At 42.8% G+C, this 27,022-nt stretch overlaps 1 protein-coding gene across 1 annotated transcript; it reads left to right on the forward strand.

Annotated features, from left to right (window-relative positions):
- The first annotated feature begins 20,864 nt into the window (after positions 1 to 20,864).
- LOC121580873 (frizzled-8-like) lies at positions 20,865 to 24,356 on the forward strand. The gene has a single exon (XM_041895990.2). It carries the CDS (start codon positions 21,212 to 21,214, stop codon positions 22,958 to 22,960), a length of 1,749 nt encoding a protein of 582 aa, XP_041751924.1. The 5' UTR covers positions 20,865 to 21,211; the 3' UTR covers positions 22,961 to 24,356.
- Positions 24,357 to 27,022: the final 2,666 nt, after the last annotated feature.

The following is a 27,022-nucleotide window of genomic DNA, read 5'->3' on the forward strand; positions in this document are numbered from 1 at the left end:
TTTTGAGACCGGCCCGTAGCCTGACTCAAGAGGGAAACGTTCCTGTGTTCTCCAGGCAGGAGCACAGTGTGGGAAGCAAGCTAGGTTGGTGCTGAGGAGGAGTTGGAGCTATGGACAATAATGAAGGGAAAGACTCGCAGGTTGCTTCCCAATGGCACTCTATTCCCTACTTTTGACCAGGGCACATAGGGATCTGGTCAAAAGTAGTGCCCTAGGGAAAAGAGTGCCATTTAGAACACACTCTCACATCTTTACAGAAGAGCTCTTGACTAGGACAACTCACAGCATTGTTCCCCTGGCTGGAATTATAATGTAATTTTTCTCTGTCATTCAAGACTGGCGATTTTGAGCAGTTCTTGTGTGAAATATACATAGCTCTTCCACTGTCTGGTGGCAGACTGAGACTCCTGTGAATGACACATGTCATTGTTAGACTTTCTGTTTATCAAAATGTATGCAAAATGTCTCTGTGCCTGAAAACATATCCAGTCTCACATGCATTCTTAAGTCGCTCTGGATAAGAGCGTCTGCTAAATGACTAAAAATGTAAAATGTAAAACATTCTTCATCTACGTGAACAGCAAATCTAAATAATATATACAATGGGTATCATAAGTATTCACCCCATTGGATTTCTTCACATTTTATTGTGTTACAAAGTGGGATTAAAATTGATTTAATTGTCTTTTTTTGTCAACGATCTACTCAAAATAATGTCATGTCAAAGTGGAATATTTGTTTATTTATTTTTATGATTAATGAGAAATAAAACACTTGAGCATACCTTGATTAGATAACTATTAACCCCCCGGAGTCAATAGATGTTAGGAACAGCTTTGGCAGCGATTACAGCTGTGAGTCTTCTTGGGTAAGTCTCTAAGAGCTTTCCACATCTGGATTGTGAAATATTTGCCCATTATTCTTTTCAAAATTCTTCAAGCTCTGTCAAGGTGTTGGGGATCATGGCTGGACAGCAATTTTCAAGTCTTGCCATAGATTTTCAAACAGATTTAAGTCAAAACTGTAATTTGGCCACTCAGGAACATTCACTGTCTTCTTGGTAAGCAACTCCAGTGTAGATTTGGCCTTATGTTGTATGTTATTGTCCTGCTGTCCTGTCTGGAACCAACAGGACCCTGAATAGCTTCTAACCCCAAGCCATAAGACTGCTAAATAGTTAGTCCAGGTGGCTATTGGTTAACTATTTAACTATCTGCATTGACCCTTTTTACACTAACTCTTTTGACTCATCACATACGCTGCTGATACTGATTATTATCTATCCTGTTACCTAGTCACTTTATCCCTAACTATATGTACATATTTACCTCAATTACCTCGTACCCCTGCACATAAAGCAGACTGAAGCAGGTTTTCCTCAAGGATTTTCACTGTGGTTAGCTCCATCTTGTTTCTTTTTAACATGAAAAACTCCCAGGTCTTTACCGATGTCAAGCATACCCATACCATGATGCAGCCACCACCATGCTTGAACACATGGAGGCAGTTACTCAGTGATGTGTTGTGTAGGATTATCCCCAATATAAGGCTTTGCATTTAGGCCAAAAAATGGTATTCCTTTGCCGTGTTTTTTTGTAGTATTACTTTAGTTCCTTGTTGCATAAAGGATTCATGTTTTGGAATATTTTTCTTGTGCATATTGTTCTTCTTCTTTTCATTCTATCATTTAGGTCATTATTGTGGAGTCATTACACAATGTTGTTGACCCATCCTCAGTTTTCTCCTATCACAGCCATTGAACTCTGTAGCTGTTTTAAAATCACCAATGTCCTCAGTGTGACATCCCTGAGCATTTTCTTTCCTGTCCTGTATCTCAGTTCAGAAGACCTGTATCTTTGATGTGTCTGGATGGTTTAATACATCATCCACAGTATAATTATTAACTTGACCATGCTTAAAGAGATATTCAATGTCTGATTTGTTATTGTTACCCATCTACCAACCACTGCCCTTCTTAGGCTTTCGAAAAGCTCCCATGTCATTGTAGTTTAATCTGTGCTTGAAATTCAATACTTGAATGAGGGACCTTACAGATGTTGTATGTATGGGGGACAGAGGAAGGGGTAGTCATTAAAAAAATAATGGCAACCAGGGACTAAAACTAACGTTTTGGTCCACCAGCCACTGTGGCATGTATACTGAACATATTCAAACGATTTACAGTTCATATAAGGAAATCAGTCAATTGAAATAAATAAATTAGGCCCTAATCTATGGATTTCAGATGACTGGGCAGGGGCGCAGCCCTGGGTGTGCCTGGGAGGGCATGGGCCCACCCACTTGGGAGCCAGGCCTACCCACTGGGGAGACAGGCCCAGTCAATCAGAATGAGTTTTTCCCACAAAAGGGCTTTATTACAGACATAAATACTCCTCAGTTTCATTAGCTGTCCGGGTGGCTGGTCTCAGACGATCACGCAGGTGAAGAAGCCGGATGTGGAGGTCCTGGGCTGGCGTGGTTACACGTGGTCTGCGGTTGTGAGGCCAGTTGGATGTACTGCCAAATTCTCTAAAATGACGTTGGAGGCGGCTTATGGTACAGCAATTAATATTAAATTATCTGGCAACAGATGGCATAGTAGTGCGGTTGTGTGTTGTGTTGTGTCCTCGTGTAAATAGCCTGTTGTTTTTGGTTTTTGTCTTTTATTCGTATATATTTCTCTATCTCACTTTACATCCTTTAACTAAATATACTTTCCTGCAACCCGCCTCACCCAATGTGGAACGGATTCTATTATTTCTTTATTTTTATCAAGAACCTACGGCTGAAACTAGCCAGCTAGCCAGCTAACTAGCTACTTGCTATTAGCCACCGTTAGCGGTCTTCACCACTGTCCGTGGCCTGCACTACCTACCAGCCAACTCTAGCCTGGACAATTACCGGCCAGTCTGCACAGCGTGCTATCGACCCAGAGCATATTGGATTTTCTGCCGGAACCACTGAATCACTGGACCTTAACACCGGACCATCGCAACTAGCTAGCTGCAACCGAATGGCTGTTGTTGGCTAATCACCACTGTCCCGACGTACCAGTTAGCCTTGAGCTAGCCTCGAGCCAGGCCCATCTCCCGGCTATCTACCTCTCTGTCAACCGGACGGGACCTCCTAGTGTCGACATGGAGCCCCGCCGATCCATCACGACTGGTCTGCCGACGTAATCGTCTGATGTGGTTTCAACAGGCTTCCCGTTGCGACGACCACGAAGATCCATCTGCTAGCCCCGGCCCGCTAGCACGCGCAATCAACAGCCGTGCCTCCTGCTCGCCTGTGCTTTAGCAGCCTACGATCTGCTCCCGGACTTACTTAGTGCTGTTCACTGGACCTTATGATCACACAGCTACACAGCTAATGCCTGCTGGACTGTTCCTTTACACGGTACCCCATCCTATTTATCTGTTTAGCCTCAGCCCAAACTTTCGTCGCCATTACCATTGTTGTCTTAGCCCTCTCGAATGACACCTGTGATTGCGTTATGCCTCTCTCCCATGTCAATATGCCTAGCCTATTGTTGTTTGGGTTAGTTCTTATTATACAATTTCACTGTAGAGCCCCAAGTTCAGCTCAACCAGCCTCAGAGAGCTCCTTTGTCCCACCCCCCATACACGCGGAGACCGGCTCAATCGGTGTCACGTTCGTTTAAGGACGGGTCAGACCAAGGCGCAGCGTGAAATGCGTACATGTTTATTTAAATGATAAACACACGACAAAACAACAAACCAACGAAACGTGAAGTCCTAAGGCTGAACACTAAACAAGCCTCCAGACGGAACAAGATTCCACAACTAACGCATGCCAACAGGCTGCCTAAGTATGATCCCCAATCAGAGACAACGAGCGACAGCTGTCTCTGATTGGGAATCACACCCAGCCAAACATAGATCTACAACACCTAAACTGAAACATAGAAAACACAACATAGAATATTCACACCCTGACTCAACATATAAGAGTCCCCTGAGTCAGGGCATGACAATCGGTACCTCCAGTGATGCTATCTCTTTCATAGTTACCCAATGCTTAGGTGTACCTCCACTGTACTCATATCCTTCCATATCCTTATCTGTACATAATGCCCTGAATCTATTCTACAACGCCCGGAAATCTGCCCCTTTTCTCTGTACCCAACGCACTAGAAGACCAGTTCTTAAAGCCTTTAGCCGTATCCTTATTACATTTACATTTACATTTTAGTCATTTAGCAGACGCTCTTATCCAGAGCGACTTACAGTTAGTGAGTGCATATATTTTCATACTGGCCCCCCGTGGGAAACGAACCCACAACCCTGGCTTTGCAAGCGCCATGCTCTACCAACTGAGTAATGGGTCCTCTGTTCCTCTGGTGATGGAGGTTAACCCAGGCCCTGTAGCCCCCAGTATCACTCCTGCCCCCAAGGCGCTATCATTTGTTGACTTCTGTAACCGTAAAAGCCTTGGTTTCTTGCATGTTAACATCAGAAGTCACCTCCCCAAGTTTGAGTTATTCACTGCGTTAGCACACTCTGCCAACCCTGATGTTCTAGCAGTGTCTGAATCTTGGCTTAGGAAGGCCACCAAAAATTTAGAAATGTCCATTCCGAACTACAACATTTTCCATCTAGATAGAACTGCCAAAGGGGGCGGAGTTGCAATCTACCGTAGAGATAGCCTGCAGAGCTCTATCATACTATCCAGGTCTGTGCCCAAACAGTTTGAGCTTCTACTTCTAAAAATCCACCTTTCCAGAAATAAGTCTCTCACTGTTGCCGCTTGCTACAGATCCCCTCAGCCCCCAGTTGTGCCCTGGACACCATATGTGAATTGCTTGCCCCCCATCTATCCTCAGAGTTCGTACTGCTTGGTGACCTAAACTGGAATATGCTTAACACCCCGGCCGTCCTACCATCTAAACTAGATGCCCTCAATCTCACACAAATTATCAAGGATCCTACCAGGTACAACCCTAAATCCGTAAACATGTGCACCCTCATAGATATCATCCTGACTAATTTACCCTCTAAATACACCTCCGCTGTCTTCAACCAGGATCTCAGCGATCACTGCCTCATTGCCTGCGTCCGTAATGGGTCCGCGGTCAAACGACCACCCCTCATCACTGTCAAACGCTCCCTAAAACACTTCAACGAGCAGGCCTTTCTAATTGACCTGGCCCAGGTATCCTGGATGGATATTGACCTCATTCCGTCAGTAGAGGATGCCTGGATGTTCTTCAAAAGTGCTTTCCTCTCCATCTTAAATAAGCATGCCCCATTCAAAAAATTCAGAACTAATAACAGATATAGCCCCTGGTTCACCCCAGACTTAACTGCCCTTGACCAGCACAAAAACATCCTGTGGCATACTGCATTAGCATCGAACAGCCCCAGCGATATGCAACTTTTCTGGGAAGTCAGGAACCAATATACACAATCAGTTAGGAAAGCAAAGGCTAGCTTTTTCAAACAGAAATTTGCATCCTGTAGCACTAACTCCAAAAAGTTTTGGGACACTGTAAAGTCCATGGAGAAGAAGAGCACCTCCTCCCAGCTACCCACTGCACTGAGGCTAGGAAACACTGTCACCACAGATGAATCTACGATAATCGAGAATTAAAATAAGCATTTTGCTACGGCTGGCCATGCTTTCCACCTGGCTACCCCTACCCCGGCCACCAGCTCTGCACCCTCCGCTGCAACTTGCCCATGCCCCCCCGAAATTGTCACAACCCCTATTACTAGCCTGTTCAACCTCTCTTTCATATCATCTGAGATCCCCAGAGATTGGAAAGCTGCCGCGGTCATCCCCCTCTTCAAAGGGGGTGACACTATAGATCCAAACTGTTACAGACCTATATCCATCCTGCCCTGCCTTTCGAAAGTAATTGAAAGCCAAGTTAACAAACAGATCACCGACCATTTCGAATCCCACCGTACCTTCTCCGCTATGCAATCTGGTTTCCGAGCTGGTCATGGGTGCACCTCAGCCACGCTCAAGGTCCTAAATGATATAATAACCGCGATCGATAAAAGACAGTACTGTGCAGCCGTCTTCATCGACCTGGCCAAGGCTTTTGACTCTGTCAATCACCGCATTCTTATTGGCAGACTAAATAGCCTTGGTTTCTCAAATGACTGCCTCGCCTGGTTCACCAACTACTTCTCAGATAGAGTTCAATGTGTCAAATCGGAGGGCCTGTTGTCTGGACCTCTGGCAGTCTCTATGGGGATGCCACAGGGTTCAATTCTCGGACCGACTCTATTCTCTGTGTATATCAAAGATGTCGCTCTTGCTGCTGGTGACTCTCAGATCCACCTCCACGCAGACGACACCATTTTGTATACATCTGGCCCTTCATTGGACACTGTGTTAACAAACCTCCAAACAAGCTTCAATGCCATACAACACTCCTTCCGTGGCCTCCAACTGCTCTTAAACGCTAGTAAAACTAAATGCATGCTCTTCAATCGAACACTGCTTGCACCCGCCCGCCCGACTAGAATCACTACTCTCGGCGGGTCTGACTTAGAATATGTGGACAACTACAAATACCTAGGTGTCTGGTTAGACCGTAAACTCTCCTTCCAGACTCACATTAAGCATCTCCAATCCAAAGTTAAATCTAGAATCGGCTTCCTATTTCGCAACAAAGCCTCCTTCACTCATGCTGCTAAACATGCCCTCGTAAAACTGACTATCCTACCGATCCTTGACTTCGGCGATGTCATTTACAAAATAGCTTCCAACACTCTACTCAGCAAATTGTAGTTTATCACAGTGCCATCCGTTTTGTCCCCAAAGCCCCATATACTACCCACCATTGTGACCTGTACGCCCTCATTGGCTGGCCCTCACTACATATTTGTCGCCAAACCCACTGGCTCCAGGTCATCTATAAATCACTTCTAGGCAAATCCCCGCCTTATCTTAGATCATTGGTCACCATAGCAACACCCACCCATAGTATGCGTTCCAACAGGTATATCTCACTGATCATCCCCAAAGCCAATACCTACTTTGGCCGCCATTCTTTCCAGTTCTCTGCTGCAAATGACTGGAACGAACTGCAAAAATCTCTGAAGCTGGAGACACTTATCTCCCTCACTAACTTTAAGCATCAGTTGTCAGAGCAGCTTACCGGTCACTGCACCCGTACACAGCCCATCTGTAATTAGCCCACCCAACTACCTCATCCCCATATTGTTATTTACATTGTTATTTATTTTGCTCATTTGCACCCCAGTATCTCTATTTGCACATCATCTTCTGCACATCTATCACTCCAGTGTTAATACTAAATTGTAATTATTTTGCACTATGGCCTATTTATTGCCTTACCTCCATAACTTACTACATTTGCACACACTGTATATAGATTTTCTATTGTGTTATTGACTGTACGTTTTGTTTATTCCATATGTAACTCTGTGTTATTTTTATCGCACTGCTTTGCTTTATCTTGGCCAGGTCACAGTTGTAAATGAGAACTTGTTCTCAACTGGCTTACCTGGTTAAATAAAGGTTAAATAAAATTAAATAAAAATCCTGCAGTCAGCATTCCAATTGCACGCTCCCATAAAACGTGAGGCATCTGTGGCATTGTGTTGTGTGACAAAACTGCACATTTTAAAGTGGCCTTTTATTGTCCCCAACACAAGGTGCACCTGTGTAATGATCACGCTGTTTAATCAGCTTCTTGATATGCCACACCTGTCAGGTGGATGGATTATCTTGGCAAAGGAGAAATGCTCACTAAAAGGTACGTAAACAAATTTGTGCACATAATTTGAGAGGAATAACCTTTTTGTGCGTATGGAACATTTCGGGGATCTTTTATTTCAGCTCATGAAACATGGGACCAACACTTTACATGTTGCGTTTATATATTTGTTCAGTATAGATTTAAAAGAAAATCTGCCAAAATCTCCCAGAATCTCTGCCAAAATATTACATCAAAAACCACAAAAAAACTGATGAACATGCTTTGTAATGTTTCTAAAACAATAAATGTATTAGTAAGAAGTAATGCGGTATATTGCTAAATTTATTTTAACCACTAACTGGAAGTCGCTCTGGATAAGAGCGTCTGTTAAATGACTAAAATGTAATGTGAACGTAACCAAATATCAGAGACAAAATGTTCAGCTGCCCCTTTAAGAGAAGGAGGTTACCATGGTAACGGAGCCACTCGGGTCACGTCATGGTGCGTCTGTGTGAGATTTTGGAAGTAGACAGCGTCTCTTCGCTATCAGTTGAAGAAGTAGCAGACTCAAACTAACGTTGTTAAACAACTGAGCTTGTGAACAAAACACGAAGACAAAGACTTTGTTGGCTTTTCGAGTAAATTAACCCAACTTTTATGCCTGTGCTCAGCGCCTCTAAAAAGTATTATATCAACGCTTACACAGTGCGCACAGGTCCCTAGACGGGCAATGTAGCTATTTATTTGTGCCATTAGCATCTATGAAAGAAAATGACAGAAATACTTTGAAAACAGCTACTGCGCCGTCTGCTATAAATGTCAACTCGCACATCTGCTCATACTTCACTTTAGACTCTATTTTTATTCGCAAATACAAATGTAAACTCGCACTGTAAAGCCCTGCAAATTGACCACCCTCCTACGTGGCTGGTGAAATAGATATTCTTATCCGCCAATACCTAAATCTACCCGTATTTGGCAGGTGTTAATTTTATGCCCTGATGTCAACCCCTATTATTTCATGTGTCTATGTGATTGTGTGATTTGTTAAGCCAAACTTTACTCCTGAACTAATTTAGGCTTGCCTAAACAAAGGGGGTTAATACTTATACAACAACTATATTTTAGTTAGGTCCTATTTAATTTTATTGATTTGTTTTAAAAATATATATAAAACAAATATCTTCACTTTGACATTATGGAGTAGGCTATTTTGTGTAGGTCAATGACAAAACAATCACAATGAAATCTAATGAAATCCCAATTAGTAACGCAACTAAATGTGAAAAAATCCAAGGGGTGTGAATATTTACGATACCCACTGTAGCAGGCCTATAGGTCTTTAGGGGTAATGATGACAAAATATATCAGTATAAAAATCAATCCAAATGTCCTTAATAAGCCTCTCAGTTCAACTACAGTTCTTTATTTAATCATGAATTACCACAGGATATATTAGATTATAACTAATTTAGAATTACTAGAAACTTCTAACGATAACTCCAAAGCCTGAAGTAAGGAGCTGAAGGATTTCAGGATGGTTTCCATATTTACTTTTTTACTAGCTTGGCACTGCAGTAGAGTATAGTCATTTATTATTTTGTGTGTTAATCCCAAGACATTCAGAAAAGTAATTTCAGTCTTCTGGCTGTTATTTTATCTCAAACCTTCTCAGTCACATCTCTAGCCTTTGGCTGATCACAACAGCGAACGAGACAACGATCTCAGTGAAAGTTCAGTCTGTCTGCAGCTCTCTCAAAAAACACTACTCCCTCACACACATTAGAGTGCATCCCAAATGGCAGCCTATTCCCTATATAGTGCACATCTCAAATAAGCAAAGAGAAACGACAGTCCATCATTACTTTAAAACCCAGCCCTGGTCAAAAGTAGGGCACTAAATAGGGAATAAGGTGCCATTTGAGATGTACCTTAGTGCCTGGCCATGTTCTTTTAGTGTGTGCTGCCTCTCAACTCCTGACTGAACCCCCTTTGTTTCTCCTGTGACCCTCTTTAGCACAGGTTGCAGCCTTCAGCCATTCCACTTTGGATTTGGACCCTATCATGTATCACACTGCTAAGTAGACCAGGCCTGGACCTAACTCCATTCAGCCAGCCAGGATGGCCAGTCAGTGCTATTAGTCTGTCCTGTCCTCCCCATACCTGTCCAAAGGGAAGGGAACACTACCGCTACCTCGCTCTCCAGCCAAGGTGAATTAAATGAGGAGAAAACTGAAGTGAAGAGGAAATTCAGCAACTCTTGGAGGGCAGTGGAAGTGGATAAAAGTGTTTCTTTATTGTGAAAGGTTTTAACAACAAATAAGCTTTAAACAATAAAGAAGCAGTTTAATCCACTGCCACTGTTCTCCAAGAGTTGCTAAATCTCCTCTACACTCCACATACCTGTCATCTTATTACTGCTGTCTTCCCTGCCTGCCTGTCTTCCCTGCCTGCCTGCCTGCCTGCCTGTCTGCCCTGTCTGTGTCTCTCTCTGTCCTAGTGAAGGGCTGTCAACACATCAGTCTATTCACACCAATTTCTCCTAGTTATAATGTTTGAATAGGACTATTGCTTTACTACAGTTGTGTGTCTCATTGCATTTATCCTAGTTATATTGTTTGGTTGGTACTTATTGCTCTATAGTTGTGTCTTTTTGCATTTCTGCACGGAGGGCAAAGTATTCATCACATGGTCTCTCCTGTGTTATTGGCAACTATGATACAACAACAGTGCAGTAAATATGGCTATAAAACATTATGGCTTTTATATGTGTGAAATGATTACCATGCCACACTGCATAATGGTGTAATCATTAACTGAAATAAAAACATACTTTGTGTTGAATTCCATGGATACCATCATCTGTCACTTTCCCTGGCTGACAATCATGTCCCATTTAAAAATGTGTTAACATTTACTGTTCTGTTGTTGCTTCCTGCAAACAGGTCTGCATCCCAAATGGCACCCTATTTAATCTATAGTGCACTATTTTTAACCATTGCCCTATGAGCTCTGATCAAAAGTAGTGCACTAAAAAGGGAGCCATTTAGGATGCAGAGCCAGTTGGTGATACAAATAGTAGATTTACATTATGACGCACATGCATCAGAATCCAGCCACTCTATTGGACAGATAAAGATTTATTGCAGTTTCTGGAATTTTGATTAAAGAATTTCTTCATGGTTTTATTAGCATGTATTTCATATCTTTATATCCTTTATGCAAAGTGTTGTAAAGTTTCAAGCTCAACGGGTCTATCTCTATAACAAAGTGTATTGTACAAAACCTCCCTGAAAATACCTTGTGTTTGCACTGCATGCATACATTGTACAGTATGCAAGCCAATATATTTGCATATGTCTGGCTGAACAACATGGGCGATAAGAACGGGGTTGATTTCTTACTACTGGCTCAAAGGTCCCTCCAATAAATGTCATAAACCAAAATTAATGGAATAAGTCAAGGGGTGTGAATACTTTCTGAAGGCACTGTAAATGTTGTTTTCAAACTACTGTATCTGTTGATAGTTTCATGGACAGTGCATTATGCTACTGAACATACGTAGCCTATGTGGAACCAGCAATAGTACTATCAACATATGACCAGATGGATTCTCTCTCATTCACAATGGGCAACGAGCCTCTATATCACTTTAAGAGTACACGTCAAACATATGTATCTATTTCCTGGACAGTAAACACCATGTTACTTCCTTAGGTCAAGGATAAATATAGCACCCACTATAGAATAACAGTATCAAAAATCTCCATGGTAACGAAACACAGGATAGAAGCATACAGGGCTTCTCAGATTAGTAGGTACAGGCAGTCTGTATATCCTCGCTATATAATAGTTGCATGTATATAGAATGATGCATTGGCTCCACGCTAACTGAGGGAGTTAAAGGAGTGCCTCATAAGTCTACATCCCGATTCTGTACCGTTTTCCCAAACTGTGCACTTGCACACTTCCCATCATGGAGTTAACGATGGTGGAAACACTTCTCTAGCTAGCCAATGATTACAGCAATCCAATGCTTGTTAATCCATGACAGGAAATGTACAAGTACACACCTCTTAAAAAGAAGCTGTCGCAATACTCCTGACCTTTGACCTAGTCTTGGGAACAACCTCCTCATACCTTGTCTCAATGCCTGTATTGTAGGTCTACAGCCATCTCCCTCTCTCTTGGTTAGCCTTTGACAACACTAACGTTATCTCACTAATGCAGGGTCTGGCATCAGAGGCAACTGCACCCTTTATTGACACAACACAGCGATAGTAAGGCCTGTTCTGTGGTGAGATAGCTTTAATGACTGAGCTAATGAACACTGGACGTGTACTTAGTCATTCCCAGAATGACAGACACGGCTCTCTCACACACACACTGCTCTGTGTTGGTTTTTCAAAAACACACATTCTGTCACACTGGTTTTCGTTTTCATCTCTCTCTCTCTCTCTCTCTCTCTCTCTCTCTCTCTCTCTCTCTCTCTCTCTCTCTCTCTCTCTCTCTCTCTCTCTCTCTCTCTCTCTCTCTCTCTCTCTCTCTCTCTCTCTCTCTCTCTCTCTCTCTCTCTCTCTCTCCTCTCCCTCTTTCTCTCTCTCTCTCTCTCTCTCTCTCTCTCTCTCTCTCTCCTCTCTCTCTCTCTCTCTCTCTCTCTCTCTCTCTCTCTCTCTCTCTCTCTCTCTCTCTCTCTCTCCAGCCACTAGAGCCTCAGCTATGCTGTCTCAGGTTGGTTAAGCAGGTATGCAGAACTACAACCTTTTCATGATAGGCAGTGATAAACCCCTCTTTCTCTCTCCTCCAGTCCTCCCTATCTCCTCATGTTCGTCTGGGGAGGTTGGTTCTGGGGTTCTCGGTTCAATGTGAAGCTGTCAGTGTGTTAGTCCATGGTTGTGTCCCAAATATTTCACAAAAGTAGTGCACTCTATAGGGAATAGGGTAACATTTGGGACTCAACCAGTGTGTCAGGATTATTTCTCCCGTGGACCAAGGGGCTTGGCCCATAGCCGGGGCTGCCCGGTGCCGTCTGGCCTGGTCGGCTTGTCACGGCTGTGTGGAATGTGTCGAGTGGGTGCAACCCATAGGTCCCTGCACCGCGTATGTACATGCTGAAGTAGGGCTGCTGTTAGGCTGCTGTTGGAGACCCTGACATGGGCAAACTTAGCAGGGCATCGCTGAAGGTTAAGCTGGTCGGTCAATGCCCTGGACTGCACTACCAGGGTGGGGTGTGTGTGTGCGTGCGTGCGTGTGCGCGCATGTGTGTCTAGGACGGTGTTCCAAGATACAGTAGGTGAAATTAGGAAACATGCCTATTTAAAAGTACAAGAAAATAATATGCTGAGCCTTTTGATTTGCATGCTTCTCTCATGTTATTCTAAGTGCATGTTACATACAGTGGGGAAAAAAAGTATTTAGTCAGCCACCAATTGTGCAAGTTCTCCCACTTAAAAAGATGAGAGAGGCCTGTAATTTTTATCATAGGTACACGTCAACTATGACAGACAAAATGAGGAAAAAAAATCCAGAAAATCACATTGTAGGATTTTTAATGAATTTATTGGCATATGATGGTGGAAAATAAGTATTTGGCCAATAACAAAAGTTTCTCAATACTTTGTTATATACCCTTTGTTGGCAATGACACAGGTCAAACGTTTTCTGTAAGTCTTCACAAGGTTTTCACACACTGTTGCTGGTATTTTGGCCCATTCCTCCATGCAGATCTCCTCTAGAGCAGTGATGTTTTGGGGCTGTCGCTGGGCAACACAGACTTTAAACTCCCTCCAAAGATTTTCTATGGGGTAGAGATCTGGAGACTGGCTAGGCCACTCCAGGACCTTGAAATGCTTCTTACGAAGCCACTCCTTCGTTGCCCGGGCGGTGTGTTTGGGATCATTGTCATGCTGAAAGACCCAGCCACGTTTCATCTTCAATGCCCTTGCTGATGGAAGGAGGTTTTCACTCAAAATCTCACGATACATGGCCCCATTCATTCTTTCCTTTACACGGATCAGTCATCCTGGTCCCTTTGCAGAAAAACTGCCCCAAAGCATGATGTTTCCAACCCCATGCTTCACAGTAGGTATGGTGTTCTTTGGATGCAACTCAGCATTCTTTGTCCTCCAAACACGACGAGTTGAGTTTTTACCAAAAAGTTATATTTTGGTTTCATCTGACCATATGACATTCTCCCAATCCTCTTCTGGATCATCCAAATGCACTTCAGACGGGCCTGGACATGTACTGGCTTAAGCAGGGGGACACGTCTCCCACTGCAGGATTTGAGTCCCTGGCGGCGTAGTGTGTTACTGATGGTTGGCTTTGTTACTTTGGTCCCAGCTCTCTGCAGGTCATTCACTAGGTCCCCCCGTGTGGTTCTGGGATTTTTGCTCACCGTTCTTGTGATCATTTTGACCCCACGGGGTGAGATCTTGCGTGGAGCCCCAGATCGAGGGAGATTATCAGTGGTCTTGTATGTCTTCCATTTCCTAATAATTGCTCCCACAGTTGATATCTTCAAACCAAGCTGCTTACCTATTGCAGATTCAGTCTTCCCAGCCTGGTGCAGGTCTACTTTTTTGTTTTTGGTGTCCTTTGACAGCTCTTTGGTCTTGGCCATTGTGAAGTTTGGAGTGTGACTGTTTGAGGTTGTGGACAGGTGTCTTTTATACTGATAACAAGTTCAAACAGGTGCCATTAATACAGGTAACGAGTGGAGGACAGAGGAGCCTCTTAAAGAAGAAGTTACAGGTCTGTGAGAGCCAGACATCTTGCTTGTTTGTAGGTGACCAAATACTTATTTTCCACCATAATTTGCAAATAAATTCATTAAAAATCCTACAATGGGATTTTCTGGATTTTTTTTTCTCAATTTGTCTGTCATAGTTGACGTGTACCTATGATGAAAATTACAGGCATCTCTCATCTTTTTAAGTGGGAGAACTTGCACAATTGGTGGCTGACTAAATACTTTTTTTCCCCACTGTATGATCTGATAACCATCTTGAATGAGTTTTCCAGCCCTTCTGCATTGGAAACCAGGGGCTGCATCCCTAATGGCACCCTATTGCCTATTTACTGCACTACATTTTACGTAGTGCACTAAATAGGGTATAGGGTTTCATTTAGGACTCAGACCAGAGGTAAAGAGGGCAACAAGTTCACTAGTGGTAAAAAAACACTGTCTACAAAGAGGGCATGATGCCATCTCCTCACTTGCCTGAGAGGATGAGGGCAAGGCTTTTTGAGTTCTAAAGTGGTAGGATGCTACAAATCTCCTCTTTAACCATAAAACAAAATGGCTTCCGGTGTATAAAGGTATGAAGGTCTACAGATTTTCCAGTAGCAGTATTTACTAGTACTTACTAACTCCATTTATCAGACATCTGCTGTAATACTTGCCCTGAAATAAATCACATTGATTTTAGAGACTGAGGGGGCACATTATCCCAGAGGTCACTACTGTTAAATCAGGACAAGATATACTGTAGCTTAGGATCCCATTATTACGGAGCTGCTAGTCTCTCGTGGCCATCCTTCCAAATCTTGCCTCATTGACTCGACTATTGGACAATTTCGAACAGAACGTGAGAAGCCTGGGCTTTCCGAGGCAACTGAAATGCAAACCTGCATAGACATTGTGTGACACAACTGTATCATGTTCAGAACATTTTAGTTTGATTCCAAGCTGGCTGAAATTTCTGCCATGCTGGGAAAAGGGAAAAGTTACATTACAACATTTCTTCCTTTTCCACAGTGGCTTTGCCTAATTACTCAGATAAATTATCTCTGTGAGCAGTCTGACTGCCTCCCAAATGTCACCCTATTCGCTATATAGTGCACTACTTTTGAAAAGTAGTAGTGCACTATATAGCGAAATAGGGTGCCTTTTGGGACTGAGGGCCACTGAGTACCCTAGCCCAGGCGTTCCCTCAGATGAGAGTTTAGTAATAAACCATCATCAATAGCTCAAAGTGCACTAGCTAGTAGGTTTCCAGCTTGTCGTCACAGTTCTAATGAATCCCTGGTTGTGTGAAGCCGGAACGGCCTTGTTTACCTTACTGAGGACGTCCTAGCATCAGAAGAAAGAGCGTAATTATAAACATGCCATAAATGTTTCCAGTTGTTCCCTTTAAAATAGCTCATGCTTCAGGGTTTAATTATGTTTAGAGAACAAGTGGCAATTTAGAAGAACACACATGGCACCCTAGGTGTGCGGGGCTCACATGGTACTAAATTAACTATGAAGACTAGGAACCTGTTCTTTTTTTTTCTCTCAGAGATCCATCATTCGCTTTCCAATGGATTTGTTTATTATCCATTATCTTCCTGTTACAATATGGTTTTCATTATTTTCTTCATTATCATGTTTACCACCAAGGTACTTTCAGAAACTACAATCACATCTTTGTAAAAGGCAATGCATGGTAGCCAGCTCTTATACTATCCTCCTATGTGAGATCAAAGTCCTCGCTACATCATTAAATAAAGGTTAAATAAAAAAATACAATCAAATCATTGCTAAAGAAGCGAGCACTAGGCTTACTCAGCAGAGTAACGTGTTCCCTGACCTGGTCCTGCTCTGCTCCTCTCAGCAGTAGATTGATTGGAGGGGTGGGCCTTCTCTGTTAAGGTAACGAGCTGGAGGTGAGCTCATTCAATAGATACACGCTTTGTCACCTCAGGGGTGGGAAGTGTGTTATGTATGTGTGTGTGTGTGTGTGTGTGTGTATGTGTGTGTAGTGAGAGGGGGCCCCAGATACACCTCAAATAAAATAAAATTGTATTTGTCACATGCACCGAATACAACAGGTGTAGTAGACCTTACAGTGAAATGCTTACTTACAGGCTCGTTCCCAACGATGCAGAGTTAAATAAGACAAATACAAAACACATGAGAAATAAAACTGATTAACAGCAAATCTCTGGGTAAACAAAACCGACAGGGGGTCTGCTACAACTACAGGCTGGGGAGTGAATCATCGCTTGGAGTGTTGGTGGTGGGGGTGTAGGATGATGTTGACCTTAGACGCTGATCTTGGGTCAGTTTAGCATTTTCCCCACTAATGGTTAAGGTTTTGGGGGAGGAAAAGCTGATCCTAAATCTGTACCTAGGAAGAACTTCACCCTGAAGCGTGGTGGGCAGTACTGAGAGGCATAGCTCAGCTATATTTGTATATTGGATGCTAAGAACTCAGCAACAGGACAATATCCCATCAGAGATTAAGGGTGGACTGTGTGTAAACATTGTTTTGAGAGAGAGGAGGCCCAATCTCTTTTCAGTCATAACTGAGATCTAGTTATGGTCAGCCCTCATTCCTAATACACATATGTGGTTTCAAATAAAATAAATGATTCCGCTTTACCTTAGGACTAAAATGACATGTTTATTTACTTTTCCAGACTTCAAAAGACATTCTGAAACCTGATTTCGTTAGCAAAATACGCCAGTATGCTCAGTTGAAAAATCCAGAGGAAATGCTTGAAAGAAATCTACAGAAATCAATAATAAATTGTGTATTTATAAATCATTTGTAACACAACAATCGCAAACAAGTACTGTATCATCCTTCTAAGTTGTTGAAATGGTCCATACAAATATCCAATATGTTACAAAGAACTGTGTCATTGAGTACGTTTACATGCACAGTAATAACTCGATATGAAACTGATTATGGCAGTAGGCAGATTATGCAATAGTCATGTAAACACTTTACTCTGCTCATCTTAATGGGCGTAAGGTCAAAATCAAAGTAAGCATATACCGATTAAAACACCTGGTTTTATGAGCAGTCTTTCAAATTATTAAGACATGTAAACACCTTAAATCGGCATTCCAGCGGTATATCTGATCTGCGCTGGTGCTACCACCATCCGAGCGAGCCTCCCTCTTTAGCGTGAGTTTGGAACAACTGAATGTATGCGTCTTAGAAGACGTTTTCGCATACACACTTTATATGTCAGAACTCAGAATCAAATATGCTTCCCAAAAAGAACATGGTCGCTGTGGTAGAACATTTATTTTGATTGGTGATTTTCTCCATTTATCAGTGTCATCAGGTAGCCTGATTTCAGATGTGTCCATGTAAACTGGATTATTAGCTTCTTGCAAAGCATGTAAACGTTCAAATCAAACTATTATCTTAATCTGACTATCCACAATAATCACATTATTGTGTGCATGTAACCGTACTCAGTGATATAAGCTCAAAATAAGATCAGAAAGAAACTCAGAATCTACCATCACTCAGACAAAGCATGAACCACTCAATTCTGAAGTTAATACCTACCGTTTGACTGATTCAATTGTTGTCAATTTGCCCACAAGGGAATTACATGACCATCATGTTTCATGTGGTGGGTGCATAGAGAAAAGATATGAGAGTTGGTCCACAGCCATGAATCTTTACAAATCTAGGCTATATGTGTCTCAAATGAGTCTCATTCCTCTCTCCCTCTCTTCCCCCCCTCTCATTCTCTAGTTCTTTCTCTAGTTATTTCTCTCTCTCTCTCTCTCTCTAGTTATTTCTATCTCTCTCCCTCTCTCTCCCCCCTCTCTCTCTCCCTCCCTCCCTCCCTCCCTCTTTCTTTCTCTTTCTCCCTCTCTCTTTCTCCCTCCCCCTCCCGCTCCCCCTCGCTCCCCCCCCCCCTCCATGGCATCATGAACTGGGAGAGCCCTGGGAGAGCCCTGGGAGAACAACAAGCGAGAGAAGAGTAGAGAACGTAGAGTAGAAATTGAGTTTTAAAGAGATGCAGTAATTCCATTTCCACCCTTTTAAATTTGGAATGCAGGGGGCCCATATGTAACCCAACACCTGCTATCACAGTTACAAACAGGGGGCGTTTCAACAGTTGGTGGCTGGACTGCACCTCTATCTGTCTGTTAATCAATACGGGGCCCTATGACTCTAATAGACACAGGCTACGTCCCAAATACCACCCTATTCCCTATTTAGTGCTCTACTTTTGGTGCCATTTGGGATGCACACACAATCAGGGTAACTGATGCTGATCCTCATCTGCTAGTCTCCATTATGTTGGCCTTTGACTCTGAGACTGGACACCTGTGGCCGCATTCACAAAACCTTCTTAAGAACACATTTATTATTAACTGCCATTTTTTCCTTAATTATACACTTATGAAGAAAGTTAAGCAAAGTTGCTATTCCTCAATAAAGTTATTGGAAATGTTCTTACGTTTTTTCCTATGATTCTTCCCTTTTGAGGGGGGAGGGAGGGGAGGTGAAGCACTCACAGAAAACTATCAAAAAATGTCAATGCAGAGCTTTCCTTGAAACAAAATGCATGAAGACCACATAAGCGCCATACCTCAATATTTTAAATGATGTGCATGTCCTGTCCTCCTCCATTCTATGCTGATAGTAGCCTATTGGAGAATGGTGGTGAAAGAGAAGACATCTGTAGATGAGACCAGGAGACATGGGCAGTTGGTCACTGTAGTAAAATAACATTATGACTTTGCTTGAGATTACCCAAACCAATTAGTGCGCCAACAGAATCACATTAATGACAGCCATCACATATATTTCCAAGCTATCAGCTTTGTTAATCTATTTCCCCATAAACCATCTACTTAGACTATTGACACACATCCCCGGGAAGTTTGTTGGGTGTTGGCAGGCATTTCGGTAATCACCTCCTCAGCATGGGGCCTATACAAGCGCTAAATGAAACATTGGCACCACAATTAAGACCTCTTTCTTTAGTTTAGGACAACCCCCTGGGGTCTCCTAACTATCCCACATTAACACCCACTGTCTCCACACTGCCCCAAAGTTTGATTAAATGTGTTCCTTGGGTCTATACCTACCACAGTGTTAAAGGTTTACAATTAATGTGTTACATTTAAAATCACAGATATACCCTACGTGTCATGAATATCTCCATATTTGTCAAATTGCATCCATGATTGACTAAAATGTAAATATAATTTTGAATGTGTAAAGGCCTCAGCATGCTTCGGTTTGGCTGGCAAAGGTCTTTTAAGGGAGTATATAATATATATAATATAATATGCCATTTAGCAGACGCTTTTATCCAAAGCGACTTACAGTCATGCGTGCATACATTTTTGTGTATGGGTGGTCCCGGGGATCGAACCCACTACCCTGGCGTTACAAGCGCCGTGCTCTACCAATTGAGCTACAGAGGACACTGGTTCGGTTCGGCTAAGTCCGGCTAGCTGCCAGCCGAACTGAAGCATGCTGATGCCTTTAGGTGTGCCTAGTGCAGTGTTTCCCTGATTTGAAAATGTGGTCGCAGAAAAACCCTGGGTTATGTCAGTAACCTCCAGAGGGGGTTCTGTTTTCTTCCTACAAATGTGGGTCTATCTTTTGAACGGTTTACGCTACAAAATATTACTGAAAGATAAGACTCTCAAGAACACGTATGTGTCTTCTGTTTACCTCTACAATGCCCACAAGTCCCATTAGAACAGCGTGAACAAGACCAGGCACTAAATCAGATGGGGAAAAAGAACATCATCATTGATGATGTTATTTTCTACACAGAAGATCATACAACATTATTGCCTGATGATTTTTCGAATTTCCCAATACCTTGCTGATGCATTTCAATCACTTCAAACCATACTTCAAAATGGGGTCGTGGGTCAAAAAAGTTTTGGAACCCCTGGCCTTGTGCATGATTACACTGTAACCTAATAAGGACCCTGTCAAATAGGCCTTAATTTACCTAACAATTATTGCAATGCAACAAATCAAATAGCAAAACATTTAATATTTCAGAAGCGTAGGCCTATGTTAGTTAATAATAATAATAATAATAATAATAATAATAATAATAATAATAATAATATAATAATAATAATAAGCCATTTAGCAGACGCTTTTATCCAAAGCGACTTACAGTCATGTGTGCATACATTTTTACGTATAGTTAATTTACCCACAACACAAGTTCATGTAAAGGTACAATTCAATTCACTCCATAAGGAGAAGAATAAACAAAGACAAAGTCATTAACAATCTTATTCTATGGAGGGGAACATGTCAACAAACACCTTTGAGAAACACTTGATTGATTTATCCTAGTTCCCTGCCCCTGTCGCTCTGTGATTAGGCGCTCCAATAGAGGGAGTGACTTCGCCCCCCTCCATATATATCCCATTCAATGCATCCGCCAACAACAGAGCCTGCAGAGCGAGCGAATAACAATGATGCCATTAACAAACAGCGGGAGAAAAACGAATGGTATCGGCGCGTAAATTATAGTCTGACAGTCAATAGCAGACAGAGAAGAGTGGTAGATTTTACAGAATAACGTCAAATCAAGATAGAGTAAAGCGGTGTGCTTCGTGGATTCCCTACCATTTTACCAGCCAGACAAGACACCCAAAGGCTACTCCCCAAGAACACCGTCTGCGCCAAGGATGAGTTTACCAGCATCTCTGGATTAATCGGACTCCACAGCCTACTTGCAAGCGCAAGTTCGCTGGCACTTGGAAGCAGACTAATTCAACAGTGAGTGAAGATGGAGTGTAACTTGCTGGGCTTGGGGTGGTGCATGTTTTTTGCACTCGTTCTACACAGGTCGAGCTGCGCCGCGGCGAAGGAGCTACAATGCCAGGAGATATCCGTGCCCTTATGCAAAGGAATCGGATACAACTACACCTACATGCCCAACCAGTTCAACCACGACACACAGGACGAGGCAGGGCTGGAGGTGCACCAGTTTTGGCCCCTGGTGGAAATCAAGTGTTCTCCGGACCTTAAGTTCTTTCTCTGTAGCATGTACACTCCTATTTGCCTGGAGGACTACAAGAAGCCCCTGCCGCCTTGTCGGAGTGTCTGTGAGAGAGCCAAGGCAGGCTGCGCGCCTCTGATGAGACAGTACGGGTTCCCGTGGCCAGACAGAATGAGATGCGATTTATTACCAGTGCAAGGTAACCAAGATACACTATGCATGGACTACAACAGAAGCGCGACGACTGTTTCTCCAGTGGTTGCAAAGCCCACAAATCGTCCTGTTAAACCAGTAAACCCACGAAAGAAGAATGGACAAGGCCGTTCTAACGACCCCAGTAAACACAAACCTCCGAGTTCTCCATGCGAACCCAAATGTCACTGCCGCGCACCCATGGTTCCAGTCAGCAACAGTAATCCTCTATATAACAGAGTTAAAACAGGACAGATACTCAACTGTGCCATGCCTTGCCATAACCCTTACTTCTCCCAAGACGAAAGGACATTTACTGCATTCTGGATAGGACTATGGTCCGTGTTATGTTTTATCTCTACTTTTGCAACAGTGGCAACTTTTTTAATCGACATGGAGCGTTTCAAATACCCGGAGAGACCCATTATATTCCTCTCTGCTTGTTACATGTTTGTCTCGGTCGGCTACATTGTCAGACTAATTGCTGGACATGAACAAGTGGCTTGTAACATGGAGCATGACATCGAACACATCCACTACGAGACCACCGGCCCTGCTCTTTGTACCATTGTATTTCTACTCATCTACTTCTTCGGCATGGCCAGTTCTATTTGGTGGGTCATTCTGTCTCTTACCTGGTTCCTGGCTGCGGGGATGAAGTGGGGAAATGAGGCCATAGCCAGTTACTCCCAGTATTTTCATTTAGCTGCCTGGCTGATACCCAGCATGAAATCAATAGCTGTGTTGGCGTTGAGTTCAGTGGACGGTGACCCTGTGGCAGGAATATGCTATGTTGGCAATCAGAATTTGGATAATCTCCGGGGCTTTGTTTTGGCGCCTTTGGTTATATATCTGTTCATTGGGACTATGTTCCTCCTGGCTGGGTTTGTGTCACTGTTCAGGATCCGGAGTGTTATAAAGCAAGGAGGGACGAAAACAGACAAGTTGGAGAGACTGATGATCAGGATAGGGATTTTTACAGTGCTTTACACGGTCCCAGCCACTATTATAGTAGCCTGTTACTTCTATGAGCAGCACAACAGACAGACTTGGGAAATCACCCACAACTGTTCCTGCTTGTCGGAGCATGAAATGCAGAAGCCGGACTATGCTGTGTTCATGCTGAAATATTTCATGTGCCTTTTGGTTGGCATCACGTCCGGCGCGTGGGTCTGGTCGGGAAAAACTCTAGAATCCTGGAGGACTTTTTGCACCCGCTGCTGCTGGGGAAGCAAGGCCACGAGCGGGTCAATGTACAGTGACGTTAGCACGGGATTGACGTGGAGGTCCGGCACTGCGAGCTCTGTCTCTTGTCCCAAACAGATGCCATTGTCACGGGTTTGAAAAGGAAGAATGGACCACTAATTGTGTTGGGATTGTTCATCAGCGTGTTCCAATTAGCACATTAACTAGCACCTAATGATTTTTGTTCTTGCATAATGAGACCCGCAGCCAGTTTAGAACCATATAATCAGAAGAATTAGAGGCTTTGCCTAATTTTAACCTACAAAATGAGCTTTTCAAAGATGGTTTGAAGTAGGCTATGCCTTAATGTCTCATACGGGTTTCGTTGGTGCTTAATGTATTTATATAATTATTGATGTACAAACATGTAAATTTGTATATACAATTTATACGAGATTGACAATATGTATAATTCACTTTGATAGAAGATCTTTATTTTGAGAATAAAACTACTTTTATTACATTTGTACCTGTGCGTCTTGATAGTCATTCTGCGCCAAAGCTGCGCACCACTCAAATATTTAGCAAATGTAATTTTTGCTTTTGTGTCTTCATGCCGTGATAAGACATTTTTGGATAAGTAGGCCTACACAACAGTTGGTTGTTGGGTTCCTTTTGGGTAGCATTGGTGGAAAAATGTAAACGTTTACACTTTGTAACGAACAGTGGTGCTTGGTTGTTGCGTTTCTTTTTGTTATGGTGGGTATCACGTTTACGTATTCTAGATGCAACCACAAGCAGTGGGGTACGAGAAGGATTCATAAAAACATTAAAATGGCAATAAAAGCCCTACGGGTGGTCTGTTCGACTAATCCTCTCTTGAGGGAACCCCTCTGCGCAACAATTATGTTACAAACGCTGCGTTCTCTGCCCCCAATTAATACTGATGACCCAGTGAAACATGTCACACTCTGACCTGCATATGAATATGAAATGATGGGGATCCTACTACTATTCCTATTGAGGTTTGTGTGGGGCAGAGTTCCAGATTCTCACCCTCTTACTGTCAAGATGTCCTAGGCCTGATAATTAAGATGTCAGACAGTGAGGGAGGACTGGGCTGCGTCCCAAATGACACCCTATTTCCTATATAGTGCACTACTTTTGACCTGAGCCACATGGGCCCTGGTGAAAAGTAGTGCACTATATGGGGAATAGGGGGCCATTTGCGACTCAGGCTAGACCCCCTAGGTAACCCTCTGTGTTCCCAGTCTGGTCTCATAGATTAGACGTAACATAGTACATCTAAATCCGGGACACTCAAATTAGACACAGTGTGTGGTCGATTTTCTGTGTATCTGACCATGAAAGCACTTAAACAGCTGGCTTATCTTCTTAACAAGCATAAAGAAACTATTGCATTTGAAAACTGCAAATAGGACAACTGCTTGTTGCGAACACACTTGTTTTTAGAGAGGCCCAAGCCTTCAAAAATGAGGCCTGTGTTTACTTTAACAAAGTTAAACAGTGTGTTTACTGTTTTAGCCAATATCCAGATCTATAATAATACCAAATAAACAAATGAAATTAAAATGTTCTTGTCCATTTAGAAATATAGAAGAGGTGGTGTCCATCACAAATCATTGGCTTACCTCTTTTAAAACTGTCCAACCAAACAAGGACTTTACAGCATGATGTTGTTGGGACCCAGTTGTAATTGCTCTCATCCTAGTTCATAAACTGCAATCCTGACTTTATCTGACATTTATGTAAAAGATAGACTGTATCAAATTCATCAAGCCAGAGCAACTTAATCAGTAAAGCTTCAGGTAGGTAGGCTACTGCAGTCAGTGATATCATACCGCCACCTTGTGGACAAAGAATGTCACCATGTGTTACAAGCTTGTAATAAACATTTTTATTATTTTGAAATAGCGTTTATTATTAAATATGCACAATATATCACATTATCATTGTAATACATTGAATTATTTAGTTTTTGCAATACAAATTATAAGTAATCGACGTTCCAATAAAATGTAAAACAATTGGTAGGTCTATAGCCTATTCTGAACAATGTATGGTGGACAAACAGGTGGCCACAACTATGCTTCAGCTCAGAGACAAAGTTCTAGGTTGCTTCCCAAATGGCACCATATTCCCTAAATAGTGCCCTACTTTTGACCAGTCCTAGTCATTTGGGACGCAGTCAGAGATTCTTCCGATCGGATGGTCCTGGGGGCCCAGAGGGATGCAGAGAGGTCAGGGCATGTGTGCGTGTGCATGGCATGTGCGCGTGCAGGTCAGGCTGTGTACACTCTAGACTAAAATCAACAGAGGAAATGAGATCATGGAGGTCACGCAAGATCCACCTCCTGCCAAGATAAACAGGAAGTTTACTAGTGGGTACAGGAAGGGCCTATCACTCAGAGGCCATCCAAATGGCCCTGGTCAAAAGTAGTGCACTACATAGGGAATAGGGTGCCATTTAGGAAGAACCATATAATCCCATTTACTCCCCACCCCCAGAATTAGTAAGGGCACATTGAATGGTGTCTTTGTCTACTGATAGATTGAGATACATCTGTTGAAATTGAATACAGAAGTAAGAAGCTGCCACAGTTAAACAGGCCACATAACTGTGATGGAAAATCCAAACGTGTACAGAACATTGTACATCAATTTATACAGTACATTGGCTAACATCAAGAAAATTCCATAAGGATTCTGCAACAAAAACATCAAAGCAAGTGTTTTATTCAGTTTTAGATGAACTGACTATTGATTTCAGCCAGAGGGACTGCTGGCCACCCCTCGGGTTTTCGTATTATCTGTGTCCCAAATAAAATAAAATGGTATTTGTCACATGCTTCGTAAACAACAGGTGTAGACTAAGAGTGAAATGCTTACTTACGGCCCTTCCCAATAATGCAGAGAGAGAAAAAAATAATAACACAAGGAATAAATACACTGAGTAACGATAACTTGGCTATAGACACGGGGTACCAGTACCGAGTCGATGTGCAGGGGTACGAGGTAAGTACATTTACATTTTTAGTCATTTAGCAGACGCTCTTATCCAGAGCGACTTACAGTTATTGAGTGCCTACATTTTTTTTCATACTGGCCCCCTGTGGGAATTGAACCCACAACCCTGGCGATTTTCTTTCTACATCTCTGCCGGCCATTCCGGGTCTACAATCTTGTCCCTGACATCCTTGGAGAGCTCTTTGGTCTTGGCCATGGTGGAGAGTTTGGAATTTGATTGATTGATTGCTTCTGTGGACAGGTGTCTTTTATACAGGTAACAAACTGAGATTAGGAGCACTCCCTTTAAGAGTGTGCTCCTAATCTCAGCTCGTTACCTGTATAAAAGATACCTGGGAGCCAGAAATCTTTCTGATTGAGAGGGGGTCAAATACTTATTTCCCTCATTAAAATGCAAATCAATTTATAACATTTTTGACATGCGTTTTTCTGGATTTTGTTGTTGTTATTCTGTCTCTCACTGTTCAAATAAACCTACTATTAAAATTATAGACTGATAATTTCTTTGTCAGTGGGCAAACGTACAAAATCAGCAGGGGATCAAATACTTTTTTCCCTCACTGTAGGCAGGAACTGGAACACGCTGTCGTACACGTCAATTCAGAGCATCCCAAACATGCTCAATGTGTGACATGTCTGGTGAGTATGCAGGCCATGGAATAACTGGGACATTTTCAGCTTGCAGGAATTGTGTACAGATCCTTGCGACATGGGGCCGTGCATTATCATCCTGAAACATGAGGTAATGGCGGCGGATGAATGGCACAACAATGGGCTTCATGATCTCGTCACAGTATCTCTGTGCATTCAAATTGCCATCGATAAAATGCAATTGTGTTTGTTGTCCGTAGCTTATGCCTGCCCATACCATAACCCCAAAGCCACCATGGGGGACTCTATTCACAGCGTTGACATCAGCAAACCGCTCACCCACACGACGCCATACAGGCTGTCTGCCATCTGCCCGGTACAGTTGAAACCGAGATTAATCCGCGAAGAGCACACTTCTCCAGCATGCCAGTGGCCATCGAAGGAGAGCATTTGCCCACGGAAGTCGGTTACGAAACCGAACTGCAGTCAGGTCAAGACCCTGGTGAGGACGACGAACACGCAGATGAGCTTCCCTGAGACGGTTTCTGACAGTTTGTGCAGAAATTCTTCGGTTGTGCAAAC

This window comes from Coregonus clupeaformis, chromosome 14 (assembly GCF_020615455.1).
Source record: "Coregonus clupeaformis isolate EN_2021a chromosome 14, ASM2061545v1, whole genome shotgun sequence".
NCBI lineage: Eukaryota > Metazoa > Chordata > Actinopteri > Salmoniformes > Salmonidae > Coregonus > Coregonus clupeaformis.